This window comes from Eschrichtius robustus, chromosome 3 (genome assembly GCF_028021215.1).
Source record: "Eschrichtius robustus isolate mEscRob2 chromosome 3, mEscRob2.pri, whole genome shotgun sequence".
Lineage (NCBI taxonomy): Eukaryota > Metazoa > Chordata > Mammalia > Artiodactyla > Eschrichtiidae > Eschrichtius > Eschrichtius robustus.
In genome coordinates, this window is record NC_090826.1 from 6,720,235 (window position 1) to 6,734,281 (window position 14,047).

The following is a 14,047-nucleotide window of genomic DNA, read 5'->3' on the forward strand; positions in this document are numbered from 1 at the left end:
TGAACAACTGCTATAATAACCTCAATATACTGAGTGAACACAGTACCTTTCCTGGAAAACAGAGCAGGCTAGTTGGCTTCATCTATTATCACTGATTAGAGACCCTGAAGATCAATACTTTGGAAAAGGAGGTCATCAGGAGGAATAAACCTTAGTCTGAAGGCCATTAAAAACGCCTTCCAGGTTCTGGTCACTCCTGTAGCCAACGTAAAATGTCCTGTTCCCAAGAATTTTAAGGTTTACTTGTCCCACTGTGTACTCCATTCTGCAGGGTCTCGACACAGCCTAATCTGTGTTGAAGACAAAAGGCAAGGAGGAAGTGGAAAGAGGAAAGCTACTGGGCAGGTGGTGAAGGGCGAGAAAGAGCAGCAGGAGGAGACAAGGAAAGAACGACGGGCACCCCGGCCGGGACAGGAGGCGAGCGCAGGCGGGCACAGTGAAGGACGAGCAGGCCCAGCTGACCGAAGCTGGCAGCTGTTTACTACCTGGCGTTTTCCTGCCCCAAACCACTACCCACTCTTCTGGGTTCCACGCCTGCCTGCATCCACGTGCTGACATCGTTTCTCTACCACAAACACTGTAAAGACCCAAAGGCGCCTCACCTCCTGGTCTGTAGACGACATCGTCCTCCGTGATGTAAGACGTTATCTCCCCAGTGTCTGTCCTTTCGTAACGAGATTTCTTTTTCGGGGGCTTCTTCTTGCTCTTCTTCGTGGACTCCTCCGTGGTGGCACTATTGTTGTCATTGTCCTCATCTTCGCTGTGATCGCTCTCAGCGTAATTTTTGGCTCCTCCTTCCAAGGTACAGCTCCTGCGTGGCCTTGAATTCTCACTCTCTCTCGCCTTGTCTCTCTTCTCTCTCTCTCGGTCCCGATCTCGGTCCCGGTCCTTCTCTTTCTCTTTGTCTTTGTCTTTATCAGCTGTCATGATTCGCCACGTGCCTTCTTCTGTCCTCTCACGGCTGGGCCTCCGTGAAAGGTAGACAGTAAGCCTGGGCTTCAGTCTTCTGAATTTCTCACTCAATTCCAGGGAAAATCCGACCACTCCAACAACCCCAACGTTTCAAAAATGCTAGGAGAGGAAAGAGAGAGCGAAATTGATTTTCCTTTAACATTTTCTCATATTTCCTTCCTAAAATAACGTTCTGTTAAATGACTCACTTACTCATGCTTTAGCAACTAAAACTTCTCACCGGCAATAGGAAAAAAGGTAGGACAAGTGATATCAAATTTAAATATAAACAGTTTTTGGCCTCAATTAGCATATGGTTTGGGATTTTCGATCACACCAATAATGAAAAATGTCTGAATGCATAAGGGTAAACTATGCTTTCTGTATACAAATTGTTTTCTCTAACTTTTAAAGGAAAAAGTAAAGTGTACCCTAGTAAACATATAATGGGTACAAGTATACAAAAGGGGCTTCATAACCCGTAACATTAATTTAAAAGGGAAAGAACCTGTAGTTAAAATTATTTCCACCTGCAAAATAAAAAGTAATTTGGATAGCCTTGGAAAATGTCTCAGGATGTCTCACAGTACATTATCTTCTGAAGACTCTTTCTAGCCACTTCTCCAAATTTCCAGAGCTCCTCTCAAGAATAAACGTAAGAGCTGACTCAAATAAAAGTGACAACCTCAAAGCAAGATTCCTTTGCCTTCAATTACAATTTTTTACATCTTCCAACTCTACTTACTACTCTAGTTATTTTCCAGGAAAAACGGTTTCTCGAAAGATGTATTATCTCTGTCTTAAGGAAATACAACAGCTTCCAAAAACAACCTTCCAACTTTAGGGAATATTAGGTGGTTTATACATTCTTCCAAATTTCCACTGTTAATGGTTTCCCTAATAAATTTCTCCCCAGAACTAAACCCCAAAAGGAAAGTCTGAAGGTTTTAAGAATGTATAATGAGAAAAGTAAACCCCAAGCTCCAAACCAACACAATTCTTATAAAAAATTTTAAATAAAATTTTTATTTTATTTACACGTCAGTTTTGTAACAGTCATAATAACCAGTAATTTATCTTTTGCAATCTTTTATCATCCTTCCCAATATCTCATTTTTTCAACATCTGTACCAAACATTATCTATGTGCCAGGGGTTCAGAACTAAAGACACCACGAGGGAACACCTCGTGGTCCTTGCCCGCAATGCTCTAATGCAAAAAGAGGAGACAACTGATCAATAGGAGAACCATCTCTTTCTCATGCTACATGGGCCAGATAGGAAACAACACATGCAAAGAAACAAAAAATTGGTCCTCTTTACTCAGACAACAACAGACAAGTCAGTTTGTAATTACATGCCTCAGACGCAGAGAAAATTCTCTTTGGTCATGCCAAAACCATAAAAATTATCATATACTCTCTCCAAAGCTCTTAGGTCAAACTTGATACCAGAAAAGACCTCCACATAAGCACTTCGAATATCCTTAGGCATTCAGGAAAATTAAAAAAATGTTAACAACAACTTTTGGGTGAGAGAACAATGAAGGAGCAATAATGCCAACAATCTATAAGCAAAGTCAGAAGGATGAAAGCACGTAGCACAAACCTAAATTGCTTCCTTTTACATAGGAAATGCACTTTCAGATAGGATTTCAATTTTCTAAACATATTTCCAGAAAATGAAAAATTATTCTAGTGCCTGCAAAAGTTCTGCTTCGATGAATCATCTGCTAAACAGACAGTAATAAACTCCCAAGTCCCTGTAGGCCACTAGTGTTAGCAATTGAAAATACACAAAGAGACATATTACTTTCTCCATCTGGCTTAAGTTTAGAGCCTGAACAAGCCAATCATACAAGAAAGAAAACCATCAGCTAATACAGTTGTTAAAACATTCCTCTTTGACACTGAAAACATACCAAGGCCCCCTGGGAATCTAAAAAGAACAAAAAGCTTAGGCTGAAAGCCTCTCAGATGCAGTTCAGGACAGACATACTTCAGATAAGTTCAAGAAAAAAACTCATTTTCCCTAGGGTTAACAAGATAACTGCTCCAGAAAATTATGTAAAAATATTATTTCAGCACTTAAAAGAAAAAAAACAGTAAGGCCAAATTGTACATTCAACATTACACCCTACAAAATCATATACTGTATTTCTATTTACAAAAAAATTTGAGTTGTTTCTGCCAAGAGTTAGCAAGAAAAATTCAATAATCAACAGAGAAAGCATCCACAAAATGAAATCCTCTACGCGTGTGTGTGTGTGCGTGTGTGCGTGTGTGTGTGTGTGTATCCAACCTTCAGATAACCAAGAATATTGATAATCCAAAGCAAAAGTTAATCCAACTACCATTTACATTTGGCTATAAAATAAAGCTCAGTGGGGATATATTCTTTTCCTCTGTACTTACCACACTAATCATAATTTTTTGAGCCTCATTATAAAACGACCAACATGCAACAATAATACAACATGTGAGGAAAGGGACCCAGAGAGGAACCAGACGGCACCGAGAAGGGTGGCTGTCGCTTCAGTACGCTAGAAATGATCTACACAGTAGACAATACAACAGCATCTTTGTAAGAGCAAGGGGTTTACAAAGCAGGTCCCTGCCATGATCTCATTAGATTCTCTCTGTCTACAACTCAGTGATGTGAACCAGACAGAAGTCACCACTCCCACTTTTCAGGCCACAGAAGGAGAACTAAGAAGAGATCATCTGCCAGTGAGTCTAAAGCAGGTCTCCCAAAGGTGAACCCCATCTGACCTGATTCCAACCTGCTGCTCAGGTTATAATCTGTATCTTCACAGGTGCCAACCTTTCCTACATGTATCCTTGCTGATAATTTGCAGACAGTTTTAGGAAACACACTCACTTTAACCTCTCCCCCCAAAACAAGAGGTACTTTTCTCCAGTAAGACAGACAAGAATATTGAAAATATCTTGTCAATCCACTACTCAACCCAGTTAAACAGGAAACACGGCAAAAGATACTTTAATAATTAATTAAAGGAATAATCGAATCTAAAACATTTCAGATTCAAAACAATCTTCATCTATTCATCGAACAAACGTCTACTGAATGCCCACAACGTGCGGTGTGCTAGTTACTGCCCTAGGTATGGGGAAAACAGCAGAGAACCACATACAAACATCCCTGCTCTTGTGGAACTGATGCTCCAGGAAGTGGAGAAAGATACACACACACACACACACACACACACACACACTATATTAAAAGATCTTACATGGGGAGTCCAATGGGGACAAGGGAGTATAAGAGGATTGCAATTTTAAATGATGGTCAGGGAAGGCCTCACTGAGGTGGCTTTGTCCCAAGTAAGAGTGAGTACAGAGGAAACACCGAGACCATTCCAGCAGAGGGGAAAGTAGGTGCAAATGTCCAGAGGCAGCAGTGATTCAGTTACATTCAAGACACGGGAGGCCAGAGGGGCTGGAGTGACACGCGGAAGAGGACTGATTTTTTAAAAACCGAACGTATAGTCCTCTCACTAGTTTCCAGAGTCATCAGATTGCACTTCATCGTTTTATCTTGATAAAATTTGGTAGGCTAGCTTCGTTTCGCTGTGATCTAATCAGGGTCAAAGGCATTTAACAGAGTCGAGGATACAGAACTATTCTTTATTACTTCAGGTTACTTAACCCTCTACACAAACACTGTCTGCCTCTTCAAAGTGAAGCCAACAACCACCTACAAACACCTTACACTACTTAACAGAACTGATTTGGATAAAGTACTAAAATTTCAGTCATGCTCAGGGTCCACACCTCATTTAAGGCCACCATTTCTTGTCACTATTTAAGCAGTCCCAGGAGGTCTGGGCCCTTGATAGAACTGCAAGAAGACTGGGCTCAGAAGCCAAGATCCAAGTTCTTGGCACTGCCAGGGCTAGTGCCTTAGGCAGATCACTCTACCTCTGTGGGTCAGTTTCAATGCTGTAAAACAGGGACAATAACTAGCTACCTCACAGAGCTGCTGTGAGAACTAAGTATATGTATACATGTAAATGCACTTATAGATTGCAAAGTGCTTTATAAATGTAAACTATCAATAATATATACTTAGATCAGTCATGACTACATTATCTGCTACAGCGGATAATGCCCAATAGTGTATTGTGCTATGCAAGATATAAACGTAGCCAAACATCATCCTTACCCTCAAGAATTTATTACCTACTAGGGAGGAGGGGGAATCCTATTACACGAGTAAGAAATAAATCATGGAAAACTGACTACAAATGAAGTAAAAATTTTAAAATATCTCCTCTTGGATCGTGTAAAACCCACTTACTGATGAAAACTTGCTCCTCCCTCCTGAGTTCCCCAATCCCTGAGTTCTGTTCATTTCAGTTGCTCAAGCCAGATTCTGGAGGACGCTTGACTCTCACACCAAATGCAGTTAGTGAAGTCCAATGAATTCTTCCTCATTCAACCACAGCAAGGAATGCTTACGTTTGTCAAATACCAATCACACACTAGGCATTTTGCTCAGCTCTCAGGGTCTACCAATCACCTCCTGAATAACTCTATAATTTGTCCACTGCTCCAACTCAAGCAGAAAGTGCCTATTTCAAGCCATCATCATCTTTCACACAGATTAACACAACTGCCTTCTAACTGGTCTCTGTGACTATAAAATTTTGTTTTTGCTTTCCTTCCAATTCGTCCTCCAACACAGCCAGCCAAGCATCTGACCCTCCACCACTTCTTTTTTTTTTTTTTTTTTTTTTTACAGCTTGAGATATAATTCACACACCATACAATTCACCACGTACAGTACAATTCATTGTCCACCAATCCTTTTCAAAGATTACAGAGACCTTCCTGTCCTGACTGCCCCTTCACCACTCCAGCCCCACCTCCACCCTTCCTGTGTGTCCAGCTGTCCCCTCCCCTTTGTCGGGCTAACCTCTACTTACCCTTAGGGCCCTCAGGCATTTCTGCTGCCCAACTCCAGGAAGGTTCCCAGACCCACCCAAAGTCCAGCCCCTCACTGTTCCCCATCCTGCCTGTAAAGTGGCCCTCATTGATCCCACTACTGGTATCTGTTGTTAACTTGTGTAACTTCTCCACTAACCAACAAGGACCATGACTATAGTATAATATTCACTAGAACAACTCCTACTGACGCAATTTCCTCTCTGTATCAAATCCACTAGAGGTTTTGTCCTCATTATCATTTGACCATTCAGCACCCTCTGACAGGGCTGACCACACACCCTCCTTCTGGAAAGGCTCTTTTCCTTTGGCCTTCCTGGCACTGTCATCTCCTGGGTCTATTTAACTGTTCCTCCACCTCTAGTACTGGACCAGCTAATGGGGGAGCTCTTCAGGCGCTATCCGGAGCCATCCTTCCTCATCCTCGTCGATCTCCCATGTGTCCGTCAGGCCCCAGGAACCACGTCCACACAGGCGATCCACAAATGCACGTGTCTACCAAACTTCTCCTGCAGAGCCAGACGCCTCTGAAAACTGCCCCCACCTGAAGTCTCCTCTTGGATGTCTCAAAGGTACCTCAACATATCAAAACAAGGGCACACCCTGGCCCCAAATGGCCTCTCTCGTGACTGGTGCCGCTGCCCATCCTGTTATGCAAACTGGACACCTAAGTTTAGCGCCTCCTCTCTTTCATCCCATCATCAACAAACCATGTCACCGTTACCTTATAAATTTCTCTCAAACACACCTACTTGAGAACACGTCCAACACCACAACCTTAGTTAAAAGCTACCAGTGTGGCTTTCCTGGACCACTTCAATTGGCTTCTCTCCAAATCCACTCCTCTGAATCCTCTTAATTCTCTTCATAGACTGCAGCCAGGGCTCTCCTTTCAAAAGGCTAATGTGATTATGTCAATCCTTACCTTAAAATACTCAGTGACCTGTCACTTCTGTTAACTAAAAACCCAAACCCTAACCATGATCTACAACGCCCTTATCTTTCCATCTGGCCTCATCCCCCACCTCCCTCCCACACTCTGTGCCCAACCACACTGCCCTTCCCTCTGTCCCTTGAACACACACCCTCCCACCTGGAGTAAGACTGAGCTCGTGTTTTCCCTTCCGTTGTGATGCTCAGCTCCTCTCCTGGCCTAGGTATCTCCTATTCTTCCTTCCAGTCACAGCTCAACAGGAACTTCCTCAAGATGTCCTTGCTTGTCCAAAAGGACTAGGTTAAATCCCTTTGTAATGCTCTCTACAACCGTAACTTCACATTTATTTGTGTGATTTGATTAACATCTGCCTCCACCTCTAAGCTAGAAGCTCCGTGAGGGGCTGACCCTGACTCTTTTTGCCCTGTGTTGTATTCTCAGATCCTAACTCACTGCCTGGCACATACAGACGAGCAATAAATTACGTTTCCCTGCCCTCCCTCTCACACATAAGCTGGATCAATCAAGAGGGTATTATGATGAGACTTTTATTTGGGGAAGAAAATATTTCATGAGTAAATAACTGAGGGGCTGCTTGAGCTGGCTTATAAACCATGAACAGGATGAGGAGGAGCAAAAAGGAGGAGAAAACATTCCAGGTGCAAGGAAGTTCAGTAAAAACAGTGATTGATTAAATCCTTGTCCTTGATGGCAGATACAGAGTAAAACTAGTAGGAAGTAAGCTTAAGTAGAGGGGGGAACGGATAATGGAAGCTCCTAAAATAATAGAGCAGCTAATACTCACTGAGCACTTAACATGCGCTAAGCATTTTACACGTTAATTCATTTAATCTTCACTATAATGAGAGCGAGAATATAATTTATCATCCAAACTGGGACACATCTGAGAGCAAAAACATTAACAATTGTTCAGGAAAAACATGAAACCAGGTCACATGATCATCCTAACTGTAACTCTATTCAGTAGATGCTGTTGCTAGGTACAGTCTCCCTGCAAAAGCAAGCACTGCGAGGCTGAGCAAGTAGACCAAAACTCACACAGTGTGTATTTCGGTAGACCCAAATCACACAGCTCTGTGCTAGACCCAGGGCGCTGACTCAGAGCCTATACTCTTAACCACAAAGCTATACTGCCTTCAATCACACAGCCTGAAAAGCCAAGTTAGCCAATACAGTTGCTAAGCAAACGATGTTACTGCAGGCTCTTAAGATGAAAGTAGGATTTGGGGAAACATTCATCCCGTCTGGCATGAGATATTTTCCAACAAGAGTCGTTAGTGCCATTCCCAACAAGCTTGCTTTCAAATCCACTCTCTCTGAAAGCCTAAATCAGGAACCAAGGTCCTCAAGAACTTCTGCCTTTGCCATTTCTACATTTATTATGTCTCAATAAATGCTTTAGCCTTCTCCCTTCGGAACAAAATGGGATGGTCCAAGAGTGGAAGACCTCAGTGAGCTACCCACTGCGCTGGGCCCCGCCTGCAAGACAAGCAGCTGCAGCCAGGCAGGCGACAGAACACCCAGGAAGCATGCGACAGCTGAGCGACTTGCTTTCTCAGTAAAATCAATGTTCTTTTCCTGTTCCCTTTCATACCAACAGCCTGGGAATGAAAATATACTGACTTTTGCTCTGGAAAGGGAAATGTCACTCTAACACTTGTTACTCCCGGATAAGAACTCATAAACAGCAACCTGCTGCAGAGAACACCTCAAAACAGGCTGGAGAATCACTGACAGAGATGCACGGTAATTCTGAAACATGGGGTCAGCGGATCTAGGAACCCATGTAGAGGTCAGAGCGCTTTATCTGAAATGGATGTGGTACTGAGAGCAGTTCTCCCACGTAAAAATAAACAGGTGTCAAGTTCTCCCACCTGAACAAATCCAACCATTTATAAGCAAACGGTTACACATGTACCTCCAAAGATTCTCTGCATTTGGGGTTAATAAATATTTAAACTCAATCAGTTTAAAGAGTCAATGTTAAATACTCATTCCTGGAACACATGTCTTATTGAGACAACCTAAATAACCGAGATGGGACCCATTAGTCAAATTCAGAGAGCAGCCTCTGTGGTATCGACACAGGAGGAGGCAAAGAATGAACGCACCTTAACCACAAGTGGGTGTAATGCTTAGAGCAGCACTTCCTCAACTGCTTGAGAAGCTTTGGGAAAAAACAGAGAACTAAGATTGGCGGACTCTGACAAATACTTTAATTTCTTCCAAAAAGACATAATAACAACAAAACATACTACCTGCAAAAGGTGGGGAAAGTACCCAGGATAGCAAAACTCCAGGTTACAATCAACAGCTCAATTAAAATTAAATAACAAACAACACATAACCTTTTTATTTGGAGTTAAGAGTAAGGAATTCCCAAAGATGAGATGCCCAAGGAGGTTCCCCCACCACCCCCCAAAATCAAAAATCCTCCTTTTCTTTAAAGAACACACAAATCCACTGACACAAGCAATTGATTTTCTATACTGTTAAAATGTGAAGATTTTCGCAATTACATACGAAATTTTTTTGCCTTGCAAGTTGCCTATAGTTGTGTCTCTTCAACTAAGTAGTTAAGAAAAATTCACTGCTCACTTTAAACCAGGGCTTCTCAACTGCGGCACAATTAACATTTTGAGCCAGATTTGGGTGGGGGGGTTGGGGGGGGAGGCCTGTCCTGTGCATTATCCCTGGTCTCTACTCACATAGATTCTAGTAGCACAACCCACTGCTCCAATGGAGACAACAAAAAAGTATCTCCAGGTCTTCCCCGGTGGCGCGGTGGTTAAGAATCCGCCTGCCAATGCAGGGAACACGGCTTTGAGCCCTGATCCAGGAAGATCCCACATGCTGCGGAGCAACTAAGCCCGTGCGCCACAACTACTGAGCCTGCGCTCTAGAGCCCGCGAGCCACAACTACTGAGCCCTCGCGCCACAACTACTGAAGCCCGCACGCCTAGAGCCCGTGCTCCGCAACGAGAAGCCACCGCAATGAGAAGCCCGCGCGCCGCAATGAAGCGTAGCCCCCACTCACGGCAGCACGCAGCAACAAAAACCCAATGCAGCCAAAAATAAATAAATTAAATTAAATAAATAAAACATTTAAAAAAAAATCTCCAAATACTGCCACATAGCCCCTGGGGAGCAAAGTTGTTCACAGTTGAGAACCACTGCTTTAAACGAATAAAACTGCTTGTCTATCACAGAGATTTCAAAGGATTAAGCAATCTGTGTTGCTTTATTCAAAATTATGCTTGACCAGTATGGAATCCATAAAGCTAACACCATTACGAAAACTATATAATGTGGCATGTTCTTCATTCTCTGAAATATATTGGACTAACTCAAAACACTATCTGAAATAGTAATTACACAGATGTGTGAAGCTGAATTAGGAAAACAGAAGTAAATATTCTGAAAATCTTGACGTTTCCTGGCAAGCTCTGAAGGTGATCAGGAGTAATGTTACTCAGTGGTAACCTGCTCTGGTCCTGGAGCCAAGTGGATGCTTCTGTTATCACACGACTAACTGAGAAAACCTGGTGTCCACAATGCCAAGAACAAGGGAAACCAAATGCCTACAAGACCAAAACCCTGGTGTGAAAGGGGAAAGAATTCCTGAACTCACTCTCCCAAAGCATGGCCACAGATAGAAAACCAAATGCAGAAAAGATAAATATAAAACTCAAGCACGTATGGACACCAAGCCTGGGAAAGGGGCGGGGGCGGGGGGTGGGGGGCGGGCGGGGGGTGGGGGGTGTAAAAAAAAAAAAACAACTCAAGCAGACAGATAAGTAAAATATGGTATACCCATAAAATAGAACATTATTCAACAATAACAAGAAATGAAATACTGATACATGTTACAACATGGATAAGCCTGGGAAACATTATCTTACGTGAAAAATGCCAGTCACAAAAGACCACATACTGTATGATCCCATTTATATTAAATGCCCAGAAAAGACAAATCCATAGAGACAGAAAGCAGATTGGTGGTTGCCTGGGGGTGGGGGGGTGCTGGGGTGCTATAGTTATGCGCTTCATTTGGGGATGATATAAATGTTCTAGAATTGATTATGGTGATGCTTGCATGTATCTGTGAAAATATTAAAAGTCATTAAATTGTACACTTTAAATGGGTAAATTATGTGATATGCAAATTATATTTCAATAAAGCTGTTAAAGCACAAACACACACAAACAGCAACATTACAAACTAATAAGAAAAACCTCAAGCTTCGCTACAGTTAAAAAAAAAATGCATCTGGCTATAAAATTCACAGGGACGAGCTCTACCTCCACAATTCTGAAAAACCACCTCTTAAAGTTGTAAAAGCATAGTTAATTAAACACATAGGAGAAGTTTTATTTCATGTAACATTAAGAATGAAAGAGAACCTTCCTTGGACCACAGTAATCTTTAATATGCAGGAATAACTGGTCAGGCTTACTACCTCTGCACAACATGTTCCAAAGCAGATAAGTTGGACAGGGTTTCTTTCAGTCTGCAGAGATCCAAGATTCAAAGTTAATTTGCAACCATGACACGTAAGGTCTCAACAGCTGATGAAAGGAAATGACAGGGTGGATTTTATACTGTTAAGTAACAGTGTTAACAGTTACACTTCACACATATATGAAAAACCAAAAGCATTCATAATATACTTCTAATCCATGGGTACAAATTATATCAAGGGAAAAAAACCCGTAAAACTCACCAGAGCAGTCCTTCTAAAAACACTTAGAATCTGAGTCTTAGATGAAAAGGAAAAGTAGCTCTGACAAAAAGCATAAATCTAAGCCAAGACTCAATTTGCCATTTTCTTTGACCTATTCTAACTGGGTATGATGCTCTCTAGGTTGACCAGATGTATTACACTGCCATCTTTGTTAACCTGACGTCATTCAAAGAGAAAAGCAAAAGAGCCACTAGAATTATTCAATTCAAGATGCCAAGAACTAGCAAGTGACCAGGGAGGGTGGGAGTACAGGGAGTCCCGCAGCCTGGACCACAACACTGAAATGCTGTAGTTGTGACACTGATCATCAAATAAACACCAATGTCCTGAGCAAAGTCGCTGTCAATTCCTCCATTAATTCAGCAAATATTTATTTAGCACCTACTAGGTGCCAAGCACTGCCCTAGGAGCTACAGATACATGCGCGACCAGAATACACACAATCTCTAACCTCAGAGAGCTTACAGTATAGTAGGGGAGGGAGCAGACAACAAACAAACAAGAAAATATACAGTATATTAGCTGGTGGTAAGTGCTATGGAGAAAAAATTAAGGTGGGCAAAAGGGAATGGGGCAGGGCGGGGTAATTTATTTAAGGTAATCACTGATAAGGAGTCTGACCTAAACCCCTAATAAGGGGTTTGACCTAAAGGAAGTAAGGCAGCAAGTTGTGTGGTTATCTGGGGGAAAGTATTCCAGGCAGAGAGAAAAGCAAGTACAGAGGCCTGAGACAGAGGCAGTTTTGGCACATCCAAGCAGCAGCAAAAGGCCAAGTGGCTGAAGCAGTGACAGCAAAGAAGAAAGTCAGAGGTGAAGAGGGAAGGGGGGCAGGCGGGGGCGGTGTGCATGCTGCATCTACTGAAATAAGAGAAAAGCTTTTGTAGGGTTTTGGCACAGAGGAGTAATGATCTGAGTTATGTTTTAACAGACTCCCTCCTGCTGCTGCAGGGTTACGAGACTGTGGATTCAGGCCAGGTGTCGGTAGTGCAGGTGCAAGGAGAGGTCAGATTGTGGGCAGGTTCTGCTAGTAGAGCCCTCAGAATCTGTTGTCAGACTGGATGTGATTTGAGACAAAGAGGAGAGTCAAAGAAGGGGCCACAATTTGGGCCTGAGCAACTGGAAGAGCAGAGCTTCATTTACTGATGGGGAAGAGAAGGAAAACTGGAATTCTGTTTGGAACATGTTAAGTTTGAGACGCCTAGTAAATATCCAAGCAGACGTATGGGTACAGCTTGAGAGGTCAGAAAGTTCTGGGCTGGAGATTTAAATCTGAGAGTCCTCACCATACAAACCCTACACCAACAACCATGAGACTGGATGACTGGGTGGCATGGAAACAAACTACAGGAGATGAAACATTCAAAGTAGCGAGAGAATACTCTGAAGCAAATAAAAGGTATTACGGACAGGCCAACTAAATCTGTAAACTGCAGGTGAAGTTTCAGTGATAAGATGATGGAAAGACTGTCTCAGACCATGTTCTGAAAATGCTGAGGTGAAAACAATACCCTTTTTTATTCACAGAGAAGCCCTCTACATATGTAACAGTTGCCTAAAGACAAATTACATATTAATGATGTTACCAAATGCTGCATTTAATAAAACCCAGGCTGCTACAGTCTTGGTTGGCTTCTACTTTACGAAGTCACGTAAGATAGGAACATCCACTCCACTCCCCACCCCCGTTTCAAAGGGAAATACAGCAGCTATTCAAATGAAGACTTGAGGGGTGGAGGAGAGACTGTTTTCACCTTGCAAATTAATAAAGGAGAGTTACTAGATTTTAAAAATACTTTTCTTAAGTAACATTTTTGAAGCCCTAAATTGAATACTGTACAGTCCACACGAAGGAAAAAAAAAAAGAAAACGTAGTAACTAAGTATATGAATTCAAAACAAAAGCTCAATTTCAGAAAAAAATGAGATTTAATAGGCTCATTAGTGATGCTTACTTGGTGTCATAATTTGAATTCTAAAGAACTGGTGAGTCAAGTAGGAGGGAAAAAGCGTACTGGTTTTTTTTATATATATAAATTTTATTTTATTTTATTTATTATTTTTGGCTGCATTGGGTCTTCGTTGCTGCACACGGGCTTTCTCTAGTTGCAGCGAGCGGGGGCAACTCTTCGTTGCTGTGCGCGGGCTTCTCATTGCGGTGGCTTCTCTTGCTGCGGAGCACGGGCTCTAGGCGTGTTGGCTTCAGTAGTTGTGGCATGAGGGCTCAGTAGTTGTGGCGCACGGGCTTAGTTGCTCTGCAGCATGTGGGATCTTCCCAGACCAGGGCTCGAACCCGTGTCCCTTGCATTGGCAGGTGGATTCTTAACCACTGTGCCACCAGGGAAGCCCAGGTATTGTTTTTAAATACTTGATACGAAAAGGTTTAACTGGACTCAAAATACATGTGCATTATCAAGAAAATTATGACTATATT

The 14,047-nt window shown here is 42.4% G+C and overlaps 1 protein-coding gene across 4 annotated transcripts in view; it reads right to left on the minus strand.

Moving 5' to 3' along the window:
- Positions 1–14,047, minus strand: part of RERE (arginine-glutamic acid dipeptide repeats) — a 419,954-nt gene that overhangs the window by 258,327 nt on the left and 147,580 nt on the right. For all 4 annotated transcript variants that reach the window (XM_068538818.1, XM_068538817.1, XM_068538815.1 and 1 more), the window contains exon 2: positions 603–1,071. In XM_068538818.1, the coding sequence (XP_068394919.1) occupies positions 603–927 (325 nt within the window). In that variant the 5' untranslated portion in view covers positions 928–1,071. The remainder of the gene's footprint in view (positions 1–602; positions 1,072–14,047) is intronic.